This window comes from Antedon bifida, chromosome 10 (assembly GCF_963402885.1).
Source record: "Antedon bifida chromosome 10, ecAntBifi1.1, whole genome shotgun sequence".
NCBI lineage: Eukaryota > Metazoa > Echinodermata > Crinoidea > Comatulida > Antedonidae > Antedon > Antedon bifida.
The window spans coordinates 12,032,904-12,053,697 of record NC_136235.1 but is presented as its reverse complement, the minus strand read 5'-3'; the positions used below and the strand labels follow the sequence as shown (position 1 = coordinate 12,053,697).

At 35.2% G+C, this 20,794-nt stretch overlaps 2 protein-coding genes across 2 annotated transcripts; one reads left to right on the top strand and one right to left on the bottom strand.

Annotated features, from left to right (window-relative positions):
* Positions 1-503: 503 nt before the first annotated feature.
* LOC144853468 (uncharacterized) lies at positions 504-4,639 on the top strand. The gene is made up of 5 exons (XM_078711164.1): positions 504-517; positions 1,313-1,374; positions 1,483-1,569; positions 1,934-2,203; positions 4,635-4,639. Exons 1-5 carry the CDS (start codon positions 504-506, stop codon positions 4,637-4,639), a joined length of 438 nt encoding a protein of 145 aa, XP_078567290.1.
* A 2,031-nt stretch (positions 4,640-6,670) lies between these two features.
* Positions 6,671-11,109, bottom strand: LOC144853753 (uncharacterized). The gene is made up of 6 exons (XM_078711575.1): positions 11,030-11,109; positions 10,123-10,545; positions 9,651-9,765; positions 9,447-9,508; positions 9,272-9,358; positions 6,671-8,434 (listed from the first exon to the last, which is right to left on the bottom strand). Exons 2-6 carry the CDS (start codon positions 10,532-10,534, stop codon positions 8,142-8,144), a joined length of 969 nt encoding a protein of 322 aa, XP_078567701.1. The 5' UTR covers positions 10,535-10,545; positions 11,030-11,109; the 3' UTR covers positions 6,671-8,141.
* Between the last annotated feature and the right edge of the window lie 9,685 nt (positions 11,110-20,794).

Here is a 20,794-nt window from a genome sequence, read left to right as displayed (position 1 = left end):
GAGCCAGAATAATTCAATCATTTATTTAATCTATTTCGGATAGTACATACAAAACATACAAAACACTGCGTTTGTCTGTTTGTTTGTCTTGTGTGGTGAACAGTTTGTCTGTTTTTAGTCACGTCGCGTGCTTGTTGCTTGTTTGTCTGTACTAATTACTACCACCGGATTCTACCAAATGTTCACCTATGTAACTATAGTTTTTTAGTATAGACAGTTACAGAGTCCACGGAGGAGGACGGGATCTACGCGCAATTTTCTAAAATCACACTTAAGATTATATTGTACTATCTCCCTCGAGATCTTCCCCTGCAACCTATCTCTGATCTCTTTGTACACACCACGTGACACCGACAAATTGCTGTATCATTCAACAATTAAAGTTACATCAACAAAATGTTTAGGACGTTGTGCTGTACTTATTTCTACAACGTAGAGAAAAGCTGGAGGTGGCGTATTTTGGGGTGATTATATTTCTTCATTTGCAACTACCGTGATTGATCATGTTTGTCGGGAAGTATGATATTTCCTGATAAAATAAAACAAAATCAATTTCGTCTCCCCCGGGGCTCTGTGTGGCTCTGTGCGGCAACGCGTTCGTAATTCGAGGACGTTTTAATCAGATTTAGGGGAGGCAACTTTTGTCATTTTTTATGGTACATCTAAATAAAATACTGTGTGCAAAACATATTGCGAGGTCCAATTGTATGCGTTACTGTGTTTAAATACATTGTTTTAATTTAAAAAATGTAGTGACCTTTAAAGTTCAGTATATGCCTATATAGTATATTTATCGGGTAAATTTTAGCATAGAAAATATACGCGAACGTAAAACGTACCCACGAGCCAAGACACTATTACAGACTTGTAAATGACAGTTCCGAATCACCTACCTCGTAATAACTATACTGTACTACCACCGGATTACGGAGAATACGGTTTTATCGTTTTTTTGGAACAACGATATTTTCTTGCCAACAGATGGGTCCTTAAGAAAAATTACGAAAAAGTACCTATTGATCAAACTGTTTGGTTGCAGGCTTGGGGCAAGCAATCTCTTCAAGACAGTCATGCTTGTTATTTGCCATATTTAACCCATATACTATCTAACCAATCAAATAATTAGAATATCTGATAACTTTCAACTAATCAATATCATATTTGCCAACATGTTGGATTAAATGCTATTGAGATTTTTGACTACTCTTTTTTACTACTTCTTCTTTTTTAAACACATCATTTTTCAACAAAACAAAAATGATTTGAGAAGAGTAAGCATAACTGATCATGATGACATTTTACACTTTCACAGTTCAAAAGACCCAGATTACACAGTTTTGGAGAGAGTAGTAGGCTATATAAAGGCTGCATCAGGTAAAATATTGTCTACCATTCTATTATCTCCAGATAACATTGGTTTAGTTATAAAACCTATGCCTATTTTAATAGAATATTCTTCTTTGTCATAATACCTTGATTCAGGATGTAGTCCGATCATTGTCGTGACGTCAAAACAAGAGATACCAGAAGGGCAAGAGACTGAAATGCACTCAATACTCACTGGTTTCGGTAAGTATCTTCAGTGGCTCTTCCCCCACCCCCCTTTAAACTGACCTTGAGCTGTGGTACTATTATTTAGTCAATACGGGTACCGAGTCTGTGAGTGTTATGTGAAATTTAAAAACATTAAGAAACTGTAAGTTTTAGCAATGCTCTTGGAAAATCAGGTACTTACCTTTAATATTATAATGATGAGACATAGGCCTAATCAAAGTTTTAAAACAGATTTTATATTAAAAAGATTTCTTGTAGGCCTATTGAAATTCACGTAGCTGTCAACATATTGCTATTTCTCCATCATTGATTGACAGCAAACAAACCTCTTTATCATTAAACCTATTAAAACGGGTCATATTTATTTTTTATTTAAAAGGTGCGTCATTGGCACTATTTGTAGAAAACTATCTGATTGACGATGAGGGTGAAGGTCCAACTGCAGATGATTTGGATTTGAAAAAACACCTCGATTTGTGTAAAGTGATTCAGACAATCCAACAAGAGTATGACGTACGTCAAAGGGCTGTAGTCGAAAGCAAACTAAGTTGGTGTGATTTCGTGAAGAGAATTGTTAGATTTGTATTGTTTATACTATTATTTATACTGCTGTTGCGTATTTTGTTATACTTAATCGGGTACTTTATAGGTGAGTCGGTTCGTATGGTACTGATTTAACTTGGAAGCCAGACAAAAATAAAAAAAGAGTATGACGTACATCGACAGGCTGTAGTCGAAAACAAAATAAGTTGGTGTGCTTTCGTGAAGAGAATTGTTTGATTTGTATTGTTTATCTATATATAAATTATGGTTAATTCTGACATAGGCGAGCACAATGCAAAAACTTCGGTACAAATCTCCGCCATGGATACCTACCTTATCTATTTTAGATGTACCGCGAAACGTAGATTTGATAACATTAGTTTTCACATCGACGCTATTGTTCCATATTTCTATCTTAGGAAGATATTATAAAGGGTTTTATAAGAAATTTTCAATCGGTAAATTTTAACTCTACGCGCGGTAAGTAATTTCCGGGTTCTCGGTAAGGTGCGTCAATCACCTTGCAAGTTCCCTGCATGGTTGGTTTCAACCAGGGAGTTGTAAAACAACTCCCTGTTTCAACTGAGTTGGTGCTTGGTGGCGATAGTCATTTTGGTTTTTTGTTTATTTTCGGACCGCGCGTGTGAAGGTATAGTACTGTAGTACATAAAGATCAAATTAAATACATTCATAAAACATAGGAGTATTATTGTGGGAAATAATTATATAAAATTACATCGAGAGAATTGATGATAAGAGCTTTTGTTTAAGATCGAATGAAACCCCGATAGCCGAGTTGTTGAGTAAGCTGCCAGGACTCATGGATGGATACTTCTGCCCATATTGCAAGCCGTTTAAACATCTTTGTTCTTAGGCCAAAACGACTCACTGTGTCGCGGAATAATGTATTAACTATACCGATTAGAATGGTATTTATTTGAATAAACGCCCGGAACGCCTCCCCAATAAAACATCAATTAAAATAATTATCGCCACTCTACGCCCCACCCCCCCTCCCATCCAAATACCATCTAATTAACGCCCATCCACATTTATACACACAATATTGTATTATATTTATAACACAATTATACTATTTTTTAGTAGATTTCATCGGACTGTTATCTACAATTTACCAAGCATTTGTTAATTCTTTTTTACCACTTTTCATATCTACAATAAACACTATACGTAAAACGCTATTAATCATCTAAGACACTGTGAAACAGGTTAGTGAGTAGGTTTAGTTTTACGAATATCAAAAGCATTTAAATAATGGTAACCGATCGAAATCGTCCAGGCCAGAATGTCCTTCTAAAACTTTTTACCCGAGTCATTATCATTCCGAGAACCATGGTCTACACTTTCTAGTACTATTATAAATGATCTTTATAGATCTATTAGATGTAGAACCGAGAGATATAAAAGATCCTTTGTTCCTTACTCGATCAGGTTGATAACGCTGAATAATAATAATAATAAAATAAGAATAATAATAATAATAATAGGCCTACTCAATCTATTCTAATCATTTAATAAATCTCTAATATATATATATATAATAACTACTTAAAAAGTAAAAGTAAAGTACTCACTCATTGTGACTTAAAACATGGTATGATGTCATCTACAATTTCTTCTTAAAGACGATAATGTCATTTAAGTTTCATCTAAAAACTAACTATGCTCATCTTTAAGTTTTGCGATGAAGTCATGATTGGTACCCCCACATATCCTGTAAGATAATAATGAATAAGGGTGCCTTTTCCACATTTGGCAGTCAGTTTTAATCAATTAATAAGTACTCTGTTCAATTCCAGTACTTTGTAATGTATTCTGTGTATTCACTTATTTAAGAATCAAGTGTTTTTATATGCGACTCTGCTGCATCTTTTCACTTGCAATAAAAATTGTACAGGTTAATTTTAAATTCTTAGTTTGTTGTCTGTTTTATCATCGAGTTGAACAACAAAACTAGCGTAATTCGAGGCCATTGTGTATCCCCGACGAGGGGGATAGAAACCATGTAGGCCCTCTCCCCTTGCTGGCGACACCACCAACTAATACATGGTTTCACAATTCAGTAAAGTTCTGTAAACACAAAAAATAACCGATTTATCAAATTATTGGGTTGTTCAGGGGTGGGGTAATTTCTGTTAGTCCTTTTGGTTCAAGTAATGTTGTTATTTTGCCAGATTTAAACCGTATACCTTCCAACCAATCAAATATCAGAAAACCTGTCCTTTTTAGTTTTTTATATAGAAATCTAAAATAGAATTGTTTAAAATTCTTATTTTCAACGTAGGAAAAAAAAAGTCAAGGCTGGAAAAACACTTGTCTACTTCTTTCTGCAAGTTTGCCCCCTATAGCAGACAAGATAATATATAGAAACACACCGAGGGACACACAAGCTTCGGCTTTATAAGTCTCAACATCAAGTAAATCAAGTAAATAAGTGGGAGAAACCTTCTCATAACAAAGGTTATCACACCAATCTAACTTTACAATTGATTGTAACTTTATTGTTGTTTACTCAGGTTGATCACAATAGTTTTTATTGCATTATTAAAATTCCTTGTCTATGAGCTACCAAATAAATAATTTATAATGTTAGCATTAGGCCTATGCATGGTTAGCATTAGGCCTATTGGTTAGCATTAGACCTATACATGGTTAGCATTAGGCCTATGCATGGTTAGCATTAGGCCTATTGGTTAGCATTAGGCCTATGCATGGTTAGCATTAGGCCTATGCATGGTTAGCATTAGACCTATACATGGTTAGCATTATGCCTATGCATGGTTAGCATTAGGCCTATGCATGGTTAGCATTAGGCCTATGCATGGTTAGCATTAGGCCTATGCATGGTTAGCATTATGCCTATGCATGGTTAGCATTATGCCTATGCATGGTTAGCATTAGGCCTATGCATGGTTAGCATTAGGCCTATGCATGGTTAGCATTAGGCCTATGCATGGTTAGCATTAGGCCTATTGGTTAGCATTAGGCCTATGCATGGTTAGCATTAGGCCTATGCATGGTTAGCACTAGGCCTATGCATGGTTAGCATTAGGCCTATACATGGTTAGCATTAGGCCTATTGGTTAGCATTAGGCCTATGCATGGTTAGCATTAGGCCTATGCATGGTTAGCATTAGGCCTATGCATGGTTAGCATTAGGCCTATGCATGGTTAGCATTAGGCCTATGCATGGTTAGCATTAGGCCTATACATGGTTAGCATTAGGCCTATGCATGGTTAGCATTAGGCCTATGCATGGTTAGCATTAGGCCTATGCATGGTTAGCATTATGCCTATTGGTTAGCATTAGGCCTATACATAGTTAGCATTATGCCTATTGGTTAGCACTAGGCCTATGCATGGTTAGCATTATGCCTATTGGTTAGCATTAGGCCTATACATGGTTAGCATTAGGCCTATGCATGGCTAGCATTAGGCCTATATATAGTTAGCATTAGGCCTATACATAGTTAGCACTAGGCCTATGCATGGTTAGCATTAGGCCTATACATGGTTAGCATTAGGCCTATACATGGTTAGCATTAGGCCTATGCATGGCTAGCATTAGGCCTATACATAGTTAGCATTAGGCCTATACATAGTTAGCATTAGGCCTATACATGGTTAGCATTAGGCCTATGCATGGTTAGCATTAGGCCTATGCATGGTTAGCATTAGGCCTATACATGGCTAGCATTAGGCCTATATATAGTTAGCATTAGGCCTATACATAGTTAGCACTAGGCCTATGCATGGTTAGCATTAGGCCTATTGGTTAGCATTAGGCCTATACATGGTTAGCATTAGGCCTATGCATGGCTAGCATTAGGCCTATATATAGTTAGCATTAGGCCTATACATAGTTAGCACTAGGCCTATGCATGGTTAGCATTAGGCCTATACATGGTTAGCATTAGGCCTATACATGGTTAGCATTAGGCCTATGCATGGCTAGCATTAGGCCTATACATAGTTAGCATTAGGCCTATTGGTTAGCATTAGGCCTATGCATGGTTAGCATTAGGCCTATGCATGGTTAGCATTAGACCTATACATGGTTAGCATTATGCCTATGCATGGTTAGCATTAGGCCTATGCATGGTTAGCATTATGCCTATGCATGGTTAGCATTAGGCCTATGCATGGTTAGCATTAGGCCTATGCATGGTTAGCATTATGCCTATGCATGGTTAGCATTAGGCCTATGCATGGTTAGCATTAGGCCTATGCATGGTTAGCATTAGGCCTATGCATGGTTAGCATTAGGCCTATTGGTTAGCATTAGGCCTATGCATGGTTAGCATTAGGCCTATGCATGGTTAGCACTAGGCCTATGCATGGTTAGCATTAGGCCTATACATGGTTAGCATTAGGCCTATTGGTTAGCATTAGGCCTATGCATGGTTAGCATTAGGCCTATGCATGGTTAGCATTAGGCCTATGCATGGTTAGCATTAGGCCTATGCATGGTTAGCATTAGGCCTATGCATGGTTAGCATTAGGCCTATACATGGTTAGCATTAGGCCTATGCATGGTTAGCATTAGGCCTATGCATGGTTAGCATTAGGCCTATGCATGGTTAGCATTATGCCTATTGGTTAGCATTAGGCCTATACATAGTTAGCATTATGCCTATTGGTTAGCACTAGGCCTATGCATGGTTAGCATTATGCCTATTGGTTAGCATTAGGCCTATACATGGTTAGCATTAGGCCTATGCATGGCTAGCATTAGGCCTATATATAGTTAGCATTAGGCCTATACATAGTTAGCACTAGGCCTATGCATGGTTAGCATTAGGCCTATACATGGTTAGCATTAGGCCTATACATGGTTAGCATTAGGCCTATGCATGGCTAGCATTAGGCCTATACATAGTTAGCATTAGGCCTATACATAGTTAGCATTAGGCCTATACATGGTTAGCATTAGGCCTATGCATGGTTAGCATTAGGCCTATGCATGGTTAGCATTAGGCCTATACATGGCTAGCATTAGGCCTATATATAGTTAGCATTAGGCCTATACATAGTTAGCACTAGGCCTATGCATGGTTAGCATTAGGCCTATTGGTTAGCATTAGGCCTATACATGGTTAGCATTAGGCCTATGCATGGCTAGCATTAGGCCTATATATAGTTAGCATTAGGCCTATACATAGTTAGCACTAGGCCTATGCATGGTTAGCATTAGGCCTATACATGGTTAGCATTAGGCCTATACATGGTTAGCATTAGGCCTATGCATGGCTAGCATTAGGCCTATACATAGTTAGCATTAGGCCTATACATAGTTAGCATTAGGCCTATGCATGGTTAGCATTTGGTTAGCATCAAAATCGTTCGTCGATGTATTTTGATACTCTTGTCAAATCGCCCTTTTTATAAACCATTCTTCTAATAATACATTCATGCATTTAAAATGTAATATTCTATTTAAAATGGATACCACACTACTATTTAAAATATGTAGTACATTATTATGATACATGTGTACATTTACACCACTATTATTATAACTATCTTAAAGATGTATTGTCCCTTGAAACACAAAAAAATGAAGGTCAAAATATTATAAATTTAAATTGGCCATATCAAAGTAATATTAAAGTTATTCACTTTAAGTCGAAAATTCAAGCCAAAAGCAACAAGTTTACGTAATTAACAGGTAAATTAGTTTGATTACATTTCGTCTGGAAAATCGTCGCGAGCGAAAGTAAACAAAGATTTCAAACCACGAGTACGCATTATGCATATGCTAATTACGATTGTTTACAACTCGTCACGGTTGAGAAGGTATTTTCACACAGATCGTGAGGAAGTTTTATGATTATGCATACAGAGTAGCCAAACAAGCGCGTTTCATTATGGGATATGTTTTGATCGAAAACTTTGACTGGAAGTCTGTATTTCAGTTAAACGATTTTTTTTTCGACAAATTTTTGGTGATAGTTAATAACTATTATGATACTTCAAAATGACCCACCTTTTTTCGAAATCTGTTATTTTTAATTTTTTTGGAATTAGTAAAATGGCCAATACATCTTTAAGATCAACATTAATAAAACTGCCAGTAGGACCAATGCACCGGCCGCCAATAGCGACTGCCATGGCATAAGCATAATAGTCTGCTCGTAGGCCCTCCAATCTGGTTTGCTCTCGACTACAGCCTGTCGCTGTACGTCGAACTCATGCTGGATTGTCTGAATCACTTTACACAAATCGGTGTGTTTTTTCAAATCCAAATCATCTGCAGTTGGACCTTCACCCTCATCGTCAATTAGATAGTTTTCTACGAATAGCGCAACTGATGCACCTATAAAATACAATAAAGTAATATTATATATAAAGCTCTGTCTACATCAATCTACTTTGACAAAAAAAACTGTGATGTGCCCAAATATGGTAGTGATATACCCAAATATGGTAGTGATAGGACGTCATCATATCCATATATGGGCACATCACATTTTTCTGTCACATAAAGTTTGATAGGAACAGAGCTATAGACTACTGCTGTATACTAGATGAAATACTAGAACAAGAAATAATAAAAATAATTTTATAATAATATTATACGATTTGAGAACTATTGTGAAGGGAAAGCTCTTGACACTGGTATTTTTTATATGAATTTTTTTATTGTTGAAAATGGTGAGTGGTTTAAGCCTACATATTATTTATGATATATAAAATATTGATAATAAAGATATTAACATTATGAAAAGGCATCTAAACATTGGAACTGATACATTGATGAGTATAACATGATAAATAGTGAATTATGTTGATGTCTGAATGAAATTAAATTTATGTTGATTGACAAGAAAATGATGATAAATATAATAAATAAATAATTAAAATGAAAAATCAAATCTTAACGATCGTTCATGGTTAAAGTTCAGGGCCGTCAGCATGAGGCAGTAGAGGCACTCGCCTCGTCTGAAATTATTAATTTTCACCACCCACCCCAATTCCCCAGCACAGATCGTTATATTTTATATAAATAATTGTATTTAAGGCATCTTTGGCTCGCCTTGAAGTTACAGCAGTAAAGTCTTCCACTGTTCATACTTTGATATTTATTAAGTTAAAAACAAAGAACAAGAAAGAACAAAGGTTAAGTTTTACATAATTGGAGATTTAGACTCACCGAGGCTTGTGACGTAAGAGTGCATTTGAGTCTGGTCTTTCACCGACATCTTCTGTTTCGACGTCACAACAATGACAGGAATGCACCCTGAATCATATTATAATATCATTATCAATCCATCTTTAATTCGGAATTCATATTCATATAGTAATAACATAATATCATAATATTTTACCTGAGGCAGCCTTTATGTTGGCTATCACTCTCTTCAAATCAGGGTCATTTGGAATTTTTGTACTAAAAAAAAAATTATAATGTTTTATTTACGTTATTATGTTTATATTACTAGACAAGGAGGCACGTGATACAATTTTGTACAGTGCCAGTAAATTCTCTTTTGCAGTACTGATGAACGGTCTATAATTAATTCAATAAATACCTAACAACGAGTACTGGAAAGTCCATCGGTTGACCAGGCGGTTTCAAGTAGTCCAAATAATCACGGTATCTTTTTTCCTCCCAAGTTACATCTGTAATAAAGTCTCTGTATCCATCTGAATGAATAAAAATAGTTGTGTTGTTCAAAGTTAATTTGGGATTGTTTTAGCGCTGTTTAGCATGCATGTTGTGTACAAGCTCGTAGCTCTTCTCCGACCCTTATTGCTAGCAATAAATAGGCTCATGAAACTTCATTATCAGGCACATTTCATCTATTGCCATGACTAAAACAGTCTCTTTAGTAGCCACATCCACACCTTTTTCAGTCCATGAGCCTCCTTTTGCGCACACCCTTTGAACATCCGAATTCCCCCCACTCCCAAACCTCAATCGTATAGATAAGACATGGATATAACGTTAAAGTATAATTACAAATAAGTCTTAGGCCTTATACTTTACAGTTGTAAACTTACTAAAAATACGGTAGATTTCATCATAGGTATACTGTGCTCCAGCAGGATATCCTCTTGTATCAACAAACTCCATGTTATCAATTTTAACCTTTCGAAGTCGATTTGTATTTCCTCCGTCTCCTCCGTTCTGACGAGAAGAAGGAACCTCTGGAATAAACTCACCAGGCACACCTATGCCTTTAAATTTGGAAACCCAAAGTAAGCTATTCAGAAAAGAACTTTTTCCACATGCGTACTTTCCAAAAACAACAATTCTGGGAAGCACATATTTACTTTCACCAGGAACACCAGTACTTTTCCATTTCCTAACGTTGTCTACAATTTTTATTAATTTTAGCTCAGCAAATGGTGAAGGTGAAGGTATCGATGTCACAGTGTTTTTCTGAAATTCAGTGTGGCAAATTTCGTCCATGGCTGATTATTCTAAATCGGATCAAAAATCGAAACTCTGATTTTAAAAATATACAGTCACATAAAAGTAAAAGGACAGTATTAAAAATGAAGTAAAAGACAATCAAATTTTGCTTGAATATGAACTTACGAAAAGTCAATGTGGAATGAATATGTGTGAAAAACATACATGTGATGTGTATAAAAAAGCATGGATTTTAAAATGTGCAATTTAAATTATCCCACCACTGATATGATAGGCCTAAATTAAAAATTATGCCGGGAAATTAATTTATAGATCGACTAATTGGAAAGCAAAAACAATTATATAGAATCTTTGCTTGCACCTGTCTGCAGTATATAGGGCAGATTAGTGCACATAGACTGATACAAATACGCCTACAGTAAGAAAAAAAATACATTTAGGCCTTATGCCCGGTCTATAACCTATCAGTATCATTGCACGCTCATCTATTGTTAAAACCGTAGAATATTTTCTATAGGCCTACAACATTACCTTTAGGTCTGTATAAAAAAATGCAAGCCGCGTACGGAGGTATTAGTATTAATTTCAGTTAAGTATACAAGATCTTTTGCTGTCACCGATTTCTGGGAATTTCCAGATATGACTAATATTATAAACGGAAGTTAGAACGACGCAAACTCAGTCGATTGATAGACCTATTCCGCCCTCTTCGCGGATCGAGTGTTTAGAAGGAGCCAGAATAATTCAATCATTTATTTAATCTATTTCGGATAGTACATACAAAACATACAAAACACTGCGTTTGTCTGTTTGTTTGTCTTGTGTGGTGAACAGTTTGTCTGTTTTTAGTCACGTCGCGTGCTTGTTGCTTGTTTGTCTGTACTAATTACTACCACCGGATTCTACCAAATGTTCACCTATGTAACTATAGTTTTTTAGTATAGACAGTTACAGAGTCCACGGAGGAGGACGGGATCTACGCGCAATTTTCTAAAATCACACTTAAGATTATATTGTACTATCTCCCTCGAGATCTTCCCCTGCAACCTATCTCTGATCTCTTTGTACACACCACGTGACACCGACAAATTGCTGTATCATTCAACAATTAAAGTTACATCAACAAAATGTTTAGGACGTTGTGCTGTACTTATTTCTACAACGTAGAGAAAAGCTGGAGGTGGCGTATTTTGGGGTGATTATATTTCTTCATTTGCAACTACCGTGATTGATCATGTTTGTCGGGAAGTATGATATTTCCTGATAAAATAAAACAAAATCAATTTCGTCTCCCCCGGGGCTCTGTGTGGCTCTGTGCGGCAACGCGTTCGTAATTCGAGGACGTTTTAATCAGATTTAGGGGAGGCAACTTTTGTCATTTTTTATGGTACATCTAAATAAAATACTGTGTGCAAAACATATTGCGAGGTCCAATTGTATGCGTTACTGTGTTTAAATACATTGTTTTAATTTAAAAAATGTAGTGACCTTTAAAGTTCAGTATATGCCTATATAGTATATTTATCGGGTAAATTTTAGCATAGAAAATATACGCGAACGTAAAACGTACCCACGAGCCAAGACACTATTACAGACTTGTAAATGACAGTTCCGAATCACCTACCTCGTAATAACTATACTGTACTACCACCGGATTACGGAGAATACGGTTTTATCGTTTTTTGGAACAACGATATTTTCTTGCCAACAGATGGGTCCTTAAGAAAAATTACGAAAAAGTACCTATTGATCAAACTGTTTGGTTGCAGGCTTGGGGCAAGCAATCTCTTCAAGACAGTCATGCTTGTTATTTGCCATATTTAACCCATATCCTATCTAACCAATCAAATAATTAGAATATCTGATAACTTTCAACTAATCAAATGCCAGCATTAAAAGTACATGGCCAAAGTTGACTACGACATAAAGTACAATGATATTATTAAGTATATTTTTATTTTGTTTTCTCCATAGCCCACTAATTTAGCCACCAGTAGAATTTATAATTCTTATTTTGGGGTAAGCTATTATTAGACCTAGCTTTAGGCCCAATTTACCATGCGAGATATTATTATATGAATTATTATTATTATTTTAAACATAATACAATTATAGAAAGATATGGTTCAGCATTGAGTTATTTTTATTGTGCTTTGTGAAAATTATCAAAAACAAATATTATTTCAAACAATTATTTTGTTTTTATTTTGATTGTATTATTGATGTTTTTTTATGTTCTTGTGAATAGTACAATTTATTAAAAGAATGCAGAACAAAAAAAGTCAGTTTAATTGCTTTGTGTATTTAAATTTACGGCATACATATCAATCGAGCTGCCTCTGATTAACATTAAAACAAGTCTAGCGCCCTCTATTTTGTCAAGTTTTGGTTACAGGTAGTCCATAGATTAAACCCGGCTAGGAGCATGGAGGAATTATTTATTTAGAAATAATTCTTACATGGCCGGAGTAACAATACATTTTATCAGTTGTATATCATCAATGTTTGTGTAGGCCTGAGGCCTGTATTACAATTTTCGGCAATACCAGAGAAGAATGAATCAAATTTTTTACTAAACTGACTTATCAAAAACGTTTTTCCTCATTATTATTACAGTATATCACCAACAATATTATTAAATTATTCACGCATACAAAATCGTCATATTTTACATGGGGCTACTGTATAGCCGTAATATACAATTTATTGCTGTATTATCATATTTTCTAAATAGTAGACTGATACAAATGAAATCATCACCAGTATAACTATTAATCTTCTTTAATCTTCGTATGACCACATACTTCAGCATTATCACATTTACACCATTAAGGATCCATGCAGTTACACTTATCAATATTTTTACACTTCTTTTTGCAACAAACCAAATATATGTATACAAATTATCATTATTAAACATCACCTATAGGCCTTAATATAGGTGTAGTAAATTACGATATTCTAACAAATGGACACATCCCTCTATGCCCATTCGAAAAATGATAAAATAAACATTGAAATAAAGCATTCAGTGTGTATTTTTATGGTTGTTACATGGAGCCGGTGCTGTTACTACTTATCTTGAACTCAATTGCATACAAATGAACTAACTAGGCCCTATCAGGAAGCGGTGAGGGGTGAAGTTAGTTAGATCCAACAGCAAACTTTTCAAGCTATGTATGTAAGAATTTTCTTTGGTATAAACACCAGTTAGATCCGGTTTAGAATACGCGCGTGTTGCAGACAACTAAATTAGCCAATCAGCACAAACTATTTGCACAAACTATTAATTAACATACTTAGTTGCCCAGCTTTAGGCCATTTTGGAAGAAGACGGCGAAGAAGAGACTGCAAAGAGAAGACTGACGAAAAAGAGACAGCAATAGGTAAGTGATATTTGTTCGAAAATATACACTAGTTAAGCATGATTGGTTTCTTTTGGCAAATTTAATACAACAATATTATTTTATACACATTTTGTAACATAATTTAGTTAAAAAAAACACTCGAATTCGACAGATTTCTTCAGTTTAAACTGAGCTCAAGTGTTTCCTCAACTATGCGCAGACCCTGCTCAGCATACATACATACTTGTCCATCTCACATCGTATGGAATTATTGCTATATACCTAGTGATAGTAATTTCATTTTTATTTATTGAGTCTTAATTATGGATGTATAAAAAACAAAAGTTTTGCGTCTTACTGGTTAGTTTCTTCTAGATTTGTCCCCACGGAACGTTTTTCTGAAATTAATGGGTTTATTTAATGTTCTTTGAGTTAACAGATATTTGCTGTAGGTATTTTATTTATCAAAAAAACCCCCCAAATTCTGCTTTAATCAGTGATTGAATGTTTTAAGTACATGCCTTTTATTATTTTATATATTGCCTTTATTATTTTTGTGTACATTTTAAGAATGTTTACACTAGGATTGGGAAGTTTATTTTATTTGCCCTACTGTGTAGATTGATGACTCTTTGATGTTCTTTTGCAGGTCCAGCTTCAAATTTAAACAACAGTATTGCGTTGTGAAAATGAAATCTTTTGGTAATTCTTGTTGACCTACTGTAGCCTCTTTGTTCTCCAACCATGTGAAGACATTGCAGCACGGCACGGCTTCTAAGTTTTTACACTATTCACAAAAAAATGTTTTTTTGGTCTCAATGTTTTGCACGTTCCGGCCTAGATGTTTAATTGTGTGATGCTCCGGGCCTAGATGTTTATTTTATCTGTTCCGGCCTAGATGTTTTATTTCTGTGTGTTCCAGCCTAGATGTTGTTTATTTTATGTGTTCCGGCCTAGATGTTTGTATGAAGACATCAAAGTAAGACCTAACCAATAACACCTCAAAACTAACATATAGATATTGCAAATATTCATATCTATGTGTTAATTTGTGGTTATTCCTTTACAGATTACTAACACTATTAGAGTAAGTTTATTCACAGGTTGATGCTATCCTGCTTTACCCCTCCTCACATCCACACACAAATATTATATAATATATTATATATAATCTATTATAATATAAAATATATATTTGTATGTGTAGCCTAATGTTGTATCATGCATTGATAGGCTTAGAAATGTTATTTATTTAAAATGTAATTTCTTAGAATAATTTTAAAGTTTGAAGTTTCCTTTTGCAATATATGCATCTATAGTATTTATTTGATTATATTTTTTAAATGTTTATACATCATTTACTTATTTATTTAAGTTTGTATACAGTACATAATTGTTATATAGTATTGTATATTAATATACACATTATGTTATAATATATAAAAATGTTTATATTATTCATACAATATTTATCATATTTTATATTATACAATATATATGCTTGTATTATAGTGCATTTGTTTTCAGTAACTAACAAACCAAAATATTGAGCTGATACCACCTGCGTCACCTGTATTACAGTCTTTGATGTTTATTTTAATTCTATTTCCATGCATAATTTTATGATTAAACTGATTGTTATGTCATGATATTGTTTAAATAACATCAGCTTCACTCATTATACACAATTGTAAGTCAGTAAACATTAAGTTACAAACATTCATCATGTTCAGCAAAGCTATTAAACAATTGTAAGAGTATGTTTATTGGAACACCATCATATACACATTGTTTTTACAATTGTAAGTACTATAGTTAAGACATACTAATATATTACATAATGTATACAATTGATTATAATGATTATAACTAACACTTAGATAATGCATGATACAACCCCAGTTGTGCATCCCCTCCCTCACCCCCTATTCCCTCGCACACTGGTTTTTACCCTATGGAAATGGAATCACAAAGGTAGGTTATTAACACAGCAAGACATCGCTTCGAGCATCCAAGCATCAAACCAAGTAAGATTTTGTAACTAGCTGTTAGGGACTGTCTGTAGATAAAAAACTCATGATTTTCGCGGTTTCAAAATGTAGCCACAGCTACTAATTGGTTAAAATTGCTGTGATGCCTCCTGGCATCTTGCGGCATATATTTTTAGTCTTTCTTTCCTTCATGTTTCTAGAATTATTTAGTTTTGACAGTGGATCGCGTTTATCAGGTTTATTTTGAAATAAATTATATTAAATGGTTGTCTGTGTCTTTTATTTGATCAAACTTTACCTAATTTCTTTCACAGGATCACAAATTTATTTTGAAATAAATTATATTAAATGGTTGTCTGTGTCTTTTATTTGATCAAACTCTTCCCAATTTCTTTCATAGGATTGCGTGTTTATTTCGAAATACATTTTTTTGAATGGTTGTCTGTCTGTTATTTGATCAAACTTTACCTAATTTCTTTCACAGGATCACAATTTTATTTTGAAATAAACTATTTTAAATGGTTGTCTGTGTCTTTTGTTTGATTAAACTCCACCTAATTTCTTTCACAGTATCGCAGGTTTATTTTTTAAATAAAAAATTTAAAATGGTTGTCTGTGTCTTTTATTTTATAAAACTTCACCTATTTTCTTTCACAGGATCGCAAATTTATTTTGAAATAAATTCTTTTAAATGGTTTTCTGTGTCTTTCGTTTGATTAAACTCCACCTAATTTCTTTCACAGATCGCAAATTTATTTTGAAATAAATTATTTTAAATGGTTGTCTGTGTCTTTTATTTTATAAAACTTTACCTAATTTCTTTCACAGGATCGCGGGTTTATTTTGAAATAAATTATTTTAAATGGTTGTCTGTGTCTTTTATTTGATTGAACTATTCCCAATTTCTTTCACAGGATCGTGAATTTATTTTGAAATAAATTTTAAATGGTTGTCTGTGTCTTTTATTTAATCAAACTCTACCTAATTTCTTTCACAAAGTTGCACCCTGTTAACCATTACTTCTTTCCATGTACATTAGCAAACACTCCCCACTGTTGTTGCTATGTAATTAACACCCTCTGGGCAAGATCTTTATTATTTCAGGTAGTCTGTGATGCATTCAACACATCCAGTGAAGATGTTCACGACAAGACAAGTGATGTATTCCACATTCAACTCATCCAGTAAAGATGTACACCCCATAACAAGACAGGTGATGTATTCAATCTTCAACACATCCAGTCAAGATGTACACACCATGACAAAACAAGTGATGTATTCAACATTCAACTCATCCAGTCACGATGTACACCCCATAACAAGACAATTGATGTATTCAACATTCAACTCATCCAGTCAACTCATAAAAAGACAGGTGATGTATTCAACATTCAACTCATCCAGTAAAGATGTACACCCCATAACAAGACAGGTGATGTATTCAGCATTCAACTCATCCAGTAAAGATGTACACCCCATAACAAGACACTTGATATATTCAACATTCAACTCATCCAGTCAAGATGTACACACCATGACAAGACAAGTGATGTATTCAACATTCAACTCATCCAGTCACTGTACACCCCATAACAAGACACTTGATGTATTCAACATTCAACTCATCCAGTCAAGATGTACACCCCATAAAAAAGACAAGTGATGTATTCAACATTCAACTCATCCAGTCGAGATGTACACCCCATAACAAGACAATTGATGTATGCAACATTCAACTCATCCAGTCAAGATATACACCCAATAACAAGACAATTGGTGTATTCAACATTCAACTCATTCAGTCAAGATATACACCCAATAACAAGACAATTGGTGTATTCAACATTCAACTCATTCAGTCAAGATATACACCCAATAACAAGACAATTGATGCATTCAACATTTAACTCATCCCGTCAACATGTACACCCCCTAACAAGACAACTGATGTATTCAACATTCATCTCATCCAGTCAAGATGTACACCCCATAAAAAAGACAAGTGATGTATTCAACATTCAACTCATCCAGTCGAGATGTACACCCCATAACAAGACAATTGATGTATGCAACATTCAACTCATCCAGTCAAGATATACACCCAATAACAAGACAATTGGTGTATTCAACATTCAACTCATTCAGTCAAGATATACACCCAATAACAAGACAATTGGTGTATTCAACATTCAACTCATTCAGTCAAGATATACACCCAATAACAAGACAATTGATGCATTCAACATTTAACTCATCCCGTCAACATGTACACCCCCTAACAAGACAACTGATGTATTCAACATTCATCTCATCCAGTCAAGATGTACACCCCATAAACAAGACAAGTGATGTATTCAACATTCATCTCATCCAGTCAATATGTACACCCAATAAACAAGACAAGTGATTACATTGAATAAATTCATCTGGTTCCAAATAATATTTTTGTGGATTTTTACTTTTATGTTGAACCAAAGAAACGATAAGGAATAAATTACCTTCGTGACGTTTCGCCGACAATCTGTCGACTGCTTCAGACTAAAGCCTGGGTTGGAATGATCTGGTTTTTTGTCAGTGACGCTGAACCGCGCCACCAGCCGTCTGGTTGGTATTGACGGTAGAGCGTCTCCGCTGGCCCCTCCTGCTTCAACTTTTTTCAGCAAACTATCATATGTATGTGGGAGGTCATACCCACCAATGTCTCTGTTGATATTATGTGGTCTTTTTCTTATGCAGATAGATTCTTTTATCTTTCTTTTGTCTGTCTGTGCTTCTTTTTCATTAACTCTCGCATTCCAATTTGGAATATGGTCATTCCCTATAGCGTGGTCAGTTATGGCTGACTTATGTAAAACCTGGGACGAAGAATTTCTATTTGCACGCGTTCTAACTACTTGGTTGTGTGTTGATACGTCTTTTTTATGTTCCCCAATTCTTGTATTCAGTGCCCTTCCGGTCTCTCCTATATATACTTTCTCACAGTTTAGACAGTTCACTTCGTATATAACCCCGCACATGTCTTCCGTTTTTATTCTATCTTTTGGGTGGACCAGTCCATTCCTTAATTTATTACTTGGAAAGAAGAAAGTGTTCACTGTGCTTAGCAAAAGTGCGTCGAATCTTTTCAGAAATTCTGTGTACGTATGGGATACCTATGTGAGCTTTCATCTTCTCCATTTCCTTTCTTTGGCGTTCTTCTGGCTTGTTTTTTGACTTTTGTTCTTTTCTCTTGTTTACGACTCTGTCTACTGACCATTTTGGATAGTTACAAATTTTCAATGCTTTTCTAATGTGTTCCAACTCATGTTTTTTATCTTTCTCTTCACTAACAATTGTGTCTGCTCTATTCACTAACGTGTTAACCACGCTTAGTTTGTGTTCTAAGGGATGATTAGAGTGGAAGTCCAAGTATTGGTCGGTGTGAGTTGGTTTTCGGTATACCTTGGTAGCGAGTGTTCCATCTTGTTTAATCGTGATAATCATGTCCAAGAATGGTATTTGTTTCTCTGACATTATTTCTGTGGTAAACTTGATTTTGCCCGATGGGTCAATGCTATCAAGATGACGATTGAGGGGGAGAGGTGCATCTTTATGGACAATGGCAAAAACATCATCAACATACCGTCTCCAAAAACGTGGTTTGATGGTTCCATCTGCGCTCTTAATGGCTTCCTCTTCTAACCATTCTAAATAGATATTCGCTATCAGAGGGCTTACTGGAGATCCCATTGCAATATTGCAATGGGATCTCCAGTAAGCCCTCTGATAGCGAATATCTATTTAGAATGGTTAGAAGAGGAAGCCATTAAGAGCGCAGATGGAACCATCAAACCACGTTTTTGGAGACGGTATGTTGATGATGTTTTTGCCATTGTCCATAAAGATGCACCTCTCCCCCTCAATCGTCATCATACCTTCGTGTTGTTCATATATCTGTTGTGGAAATGTGAAATATGTCGCATCAATTAACTGACACGTGATAAAAAACAGAGTTGATGTTGTCAACTATAGGTCTGAGAGGCCAGTCAGGTTTATGGATTTTAGGCAGACAGTAAATTCTAGGTACTACCTCTGCGGTGGGGTACAAACTACATTTTTGTGCCCATGTGATCTTTTCTTCTTTTAAAAATCTACCCAGTGTCTTTATTAGTTTCTCCTTGTATTTTTTGGTCGGATTGGTAGTCAACTTTCCATATACCTTTTTATCACTCAGCATTCGATTGACTTTATTTACATAATCCTCTGTGTTTATAACCACCGTTGCACGACCTTTGTCAGCTGGCAATACCATAACTTCTTTATCTTTCTTTAACCCTTCTAAAGCATTTCTTTCTGTTCTACTTAAATTGGGGAGTGGGGGTTTAGATGATTTAAAAATGCTAGTTACCTTTCCTCTGATGGTATCTAACGGTATGCTATCCAATTTACATATCATTTCCGTTGAAACAATTATTTCTTCAATGGACCTGCTGTTGTTTCGATCACCGCTAACGGCGTAGTTCAACCCCTTACTGAGCACGTTTTGTTCGTCTGACGATAGTGTCCTAGACGATAGATTTACCACCCACTTTTCTTTCAATAATTTCCCACTTAAATCGATTTCCGTTTGTAAACTTATATTTATTTTCTTTGCTTTGTCTTCCCACCATTTAAGCTTCTTAATCTGTCTGGATTTAACACGTGCAAATTCCGATTCTCTAACATTGTTTAAATGCTTCCAGGTGTTGTCGCGAACAACATGGCTACTTGGATTGACGCCATTATTATTACGCACTTCGTCGTTGAACATCTCGTCTAACCTTTGCTCAATTTCTTTTTCCTGCTTTTTTAATACTTTTATTGATTCTGTCGATTTTCGAATACTTTCTCTTACTAATCTCTTTTCCGCATCTTTTATTATCTTCTCTGCGTTGCTGGATTTTATAGGGCATTTTAATTGTAGGCCCTTCGGCGTGATG

Coding starts and splice junctions, on each gene's coding strand:
- LOC144853468 (XM_078711164.1), top strand. Junction 1,375..1,482: donor CTATATAAAGGCTGCATCAG/GTAAAATATTGT, acceptor ACCTTGATTCAG/GATGTAGTCCGATCATTGTC. Junction 1,570..1,933: donor CTCAATACTCACTGGTTTCG/GTAAGTATCTTC, acceptor TTTATTTAAAAG/GTGCGTCATTGGCACTATTT.
- LOC144853753 (XM_078711575.1), bottom strand. CDS start 10,534: ATGGACGAAATTTGCCACACTGAATTTCAGAAAAACACTGTGACATCG. Junction 9,766..10,122: donor TGAAATCTACCGTATTTTTA/GTAAGTTTACAA, acceptor TTATTCATTCAG/ATGGATACAGAGACTTTATT. Junction 9,509..9,650: donor TTTCCAGTACTCGTTGTTAG/GTATTTATTGAA, acceptor TTTTTTTTTTAG/TACAAAAATTCCAAATGACC.